The sequence below is a fragment of the Sinocyclocheilus rhinocerous genome, unplaced genomic scaffold, assembly GCF_001515625.1.
Source record: "Sinocyclocheilus rhinocerous isolate Xijiao unplaced genomic scaffold, SAMN03320098_v1.1 scaffold2264, whole genome shotgun sequence".
NCBI classification, from domain to species: Eukaryota; Metazoa; Chordata; class Actinopteri; order Cypriniformes; family Cyprinidae; genus Sinocyclocheilus; species Sinocyclocheilus rhinocerous.
In genome coordinates this window covers 340750-344199 of record NW_015665058.1, presented here as the reverse complement: position 1 = coordinate 344199, position 3450 = coordinate 340750, and the positions used below count along the sequence as shown (strand labels likewise).

At 42.5% G+C, this 3450-nt stretch overlaps 1 protein-coding gene across 1 annotated transcript in view; it reads right to left on the bottom strand.

Annotated features, from left to right (window-relative positions):
* The window catches only part of LOC107731100 (piezo-type mechanosensitive ion channel component 2), a 173300-nt gene that overhangs the window by 105184 nt on the left and 64666 nt on the right, over window positions 1–3450 (bottom strand). The window contains 1 exon segment of the mRNA XM_016542086.1: window positions 2230–2327. Coding sequence (XP_016397572.1) covers window positions 2230–2327 — 98 coding nt within the window.

Genomic DNA, 3450 nt, shown 5'->3' with positions numbered 1-3450 from the left:
GGTGGAGCGGTCGGTTGCGATGCAGTTGTGTCCTAATACCGCCTCCAACCGGCAGGGAGAACCGTGCCTCCCCTCCCGGGTCTGTAGGTACTCGACTGGCCAGCGATGTTTATACGACCTGTGGAGAAGCTGCCTCCGCCTTACACGCTACGGCGTGATTGCAAGTGCACCAGGCCAAGGCACTGAGGGACTTGCACGAGGGTGGTCACGACCCGGAAGTTCTCAAAGAACTCCGCACCGCGACGGACCTCGCGCTACGAGCGACGAAGGTTACGGCGCGGTCTCTGGGTCGTGCGATGCCCACTATGGTGGTCCAGAAACGCCATCTTTGGCTGTGTCTTGCCAACATGCGCGAGACGAACAAGACACGGTTCTTGAACGCCCCCGTGTCCCAGACCGGCCTTTTCGGCGACACAGTGGAGAACTTCACCCAGCAGTTCTCCGCTGCCCAAAAGCAGACTGAGGCCATCAGGTACATCCTGCTCCCGCGCAGCGTCCGCAGCAGCCTCCAGCCTCCTCTCGGTCAGTGGTACCCAAATACTCGACAAAAGAGCAAATTCTTCTATCTCTGGGTCCCCAGAGGGGACGGGGGGTTGTGGACGATCCAGTGCCATATCACATTCACCCTCCTCTCTCGCCAGTGAGCAGCAGCGGGCGGATCGGGAGGACGAACCAACGGACTACACCGTCTACGAGACACGCCTACGCTTTGAAGTGGAACCTGTTCGTTGAGTGGTGTTCTTCTCACCGAGAAGACCCCCGAAGATGCCCAATCAGAGTCGTGCTGACCTTTTTGTAGCAAGGGTTGGAGCGAAGGCTGTCTCCCTCCACCCTCAAAGTTTATGTCGCTGCAATCACTGCTAACCACGACCCCGTAGAAGGGAAGTCGCTGGGGAAGCATGACCTGGTCGTCAGGTTCCTTAAGGGGGCGAGAAGGCTAAATCCTCCACGGCCCCCCTCTATACCCTCTTGGGACCTGACTCTAGTGCTCACATCACTACAGTAGGGCCCATTTGAGCCGTTGCAGACGGTCGAGCTGAAATTTACTAACTACAGGTCCATATAAAACATAAAATCTGTGGAGCATATGGTTATGAATACTGTAGACCGGTGCATGTCATTGAGAAGAGAAACCTTTTCTCTCTGTACCAAAATTGTTTCCAGAAAGGGCAAAACACAATTCTCTGCTTGGAAGCTGAAATAAGAAAGGCCCAAGTAAACAAGGAAGTGTTAGTAGGAGTATTATTTGAAAAATGTGATGATGTGGAAAGAGAGACTTTTGATCAAATTGGACCGAATAGAAATAAAAAGAATGGACAACTAGGGACGAATAGGGCTGTGCAATTAATCGCATGTGATTGTAATGTGCATCTCGTCAGTAAAGCCGGTTCCATGATTAGTAGTAAATCTCCATCACCTGCTTTCAGATGGAGCGGCATTTACTACACAGAGCAGTAGTTCACTGACAATTAGGCAATATCGCGTCCATTATCGCAGATTGAATCGCCTGCGATAATGAACGCGATATTGCGTAGCTTGTCAGTGAACTATGGCTCTGTGTAGTAAATGCTGCTCCATCTGAAAGCAGGTGATGGAGATTTACTAATAATCACGGAACCGGCTTTACTGACGAGATGCGCATGACAATCGCATGCGATTAATTGCACAGCCCTAAGAATTTATTGTTTAAAAGAACTATGCAAGTTAGAGTATTGTCTCAGATATATACAGGAAGTGTTAGCAGTCCTATTCTGTTTAATCTAATTATTTACAAAATTTTTGCACAGATAGACACGGAGATAGAGAGTGCAATGGGGTTGCAATGTTGGGCATGTGGATAAGTGCATGTAAATAACTGTTGTGAATGTAGTGAATTGGGCTAATGAATGGTATTTCCGTTTCTCTGTGCCAAAAACTCAGGTGATCTGTTTTGCTAAAAGAAGACTGATTCAATATTGAATACTAGCAATTGGAGTAAGTGTGAGTAGTCAGATTTCTGGCAGTGTGGATGGATTCAAAATTGAATTTTTTGCATCTTCGAATTCGAAAGCTCGATTTATTTGAGGGAAAAAAAAATGTTAACTGAGCAAATTATTGGAGAATGTGTTGTTGGAAGAACAAACACAGAAGAAGTTCCGTAAATAGCAGCTTTCTCACAGAGAGCTTGTTGAATGGATTATTTGTATGGTGATCTTTAAACCAAATTGTTCAGGTAGGAACTTGACTTACCATCATCTTCTAATTCTACTTCATGATGTTTGTCCAAGGAGGAAGATGAAATATTCATTTGATCGCCACATTTTCCATGGATCTGCCTTTCCATCAACCTATAATGGGAAAAAAAGAACACATTATACCATAGGTGAGGTGAGGTGTGTTGTGATTTGAAAACAATGTAGTTTACATATAGTTACATAAACACAAAATGAGGTACTGCACCATCTAGTGTTTTTGAACCTCATTTACTGTTGTTTTAAAAAAAGTGTATATGGGTCGAAACGTTTTAGAATAACAGTAAAGTACAGACAGAACAGCAGGAAAAGAATCCTTGCAACAAGTTAGAACAAAGCATTTATACTTTATTTGGACATATTCAATTTAGTGAAAATGAGAGCTAAGGCTTTTCTGTCATCTGTAATCAGTTTGATGATCACGCTCTACACATTACAAAAAAACATTACTGTTTGCATTGCTTTGCTGCTGCTCACAAAAAGTAACTTGTTTCTTTCTCACTCCCAAAACAAAATGTACAAAATGGAAGTAGGAACAGACAAAGATGAAACAAATCATAATGAGATCTCTTAAGATGGTCACTTCTTGCCTCTGGAAATGGGGAGGAGGCAGATAAGACACTAAGTTTCTGATTTTTTCTACATCAGCTGCTCCAAAAAAATGTAGAGCATCAATATACAATCAAAGCATATACTTTGAATTGTTAACCTACACTGTAAAATAAAATCCTATTTTTATGGAAAATAACTTTCTTTCTTTCTTAAAAAAAACAGCCATTTTCCTCCACTTTAAATTATACTGAAAACTCTGTAAAATTACTAAAAATATCTGTGAAATTAACAATTCGGCTGTCATTTTAAGTTGTGAAATCACCACCAAATGCATACACTGTAAATAAGTCATTATAAAGAAAATGTTTTGAGCTCTGTATTTTAGATGCAAAGAGACATCAAGAATCAGAATCAGTATATAAATCTCAACAATGGTGACAATCAACAAAAAGCTTTTTTGTGACTTTAGTAGCTTGTTTTGTGACATTCAGAGTTGATCTGTTTATCTGACTATTTTGTCACCATTGTTGAGATTTTTTTTTTATTGTTTGAGATCAGCAGACCACATTGCTAAAACTGCCCGGTCCTGCAGATTTGCTTTATTCAACATCAAGAAGATCAGGCCCTTTCTTTCGGAACATGCTTCACAACTCCTTGTTCAAGCTCT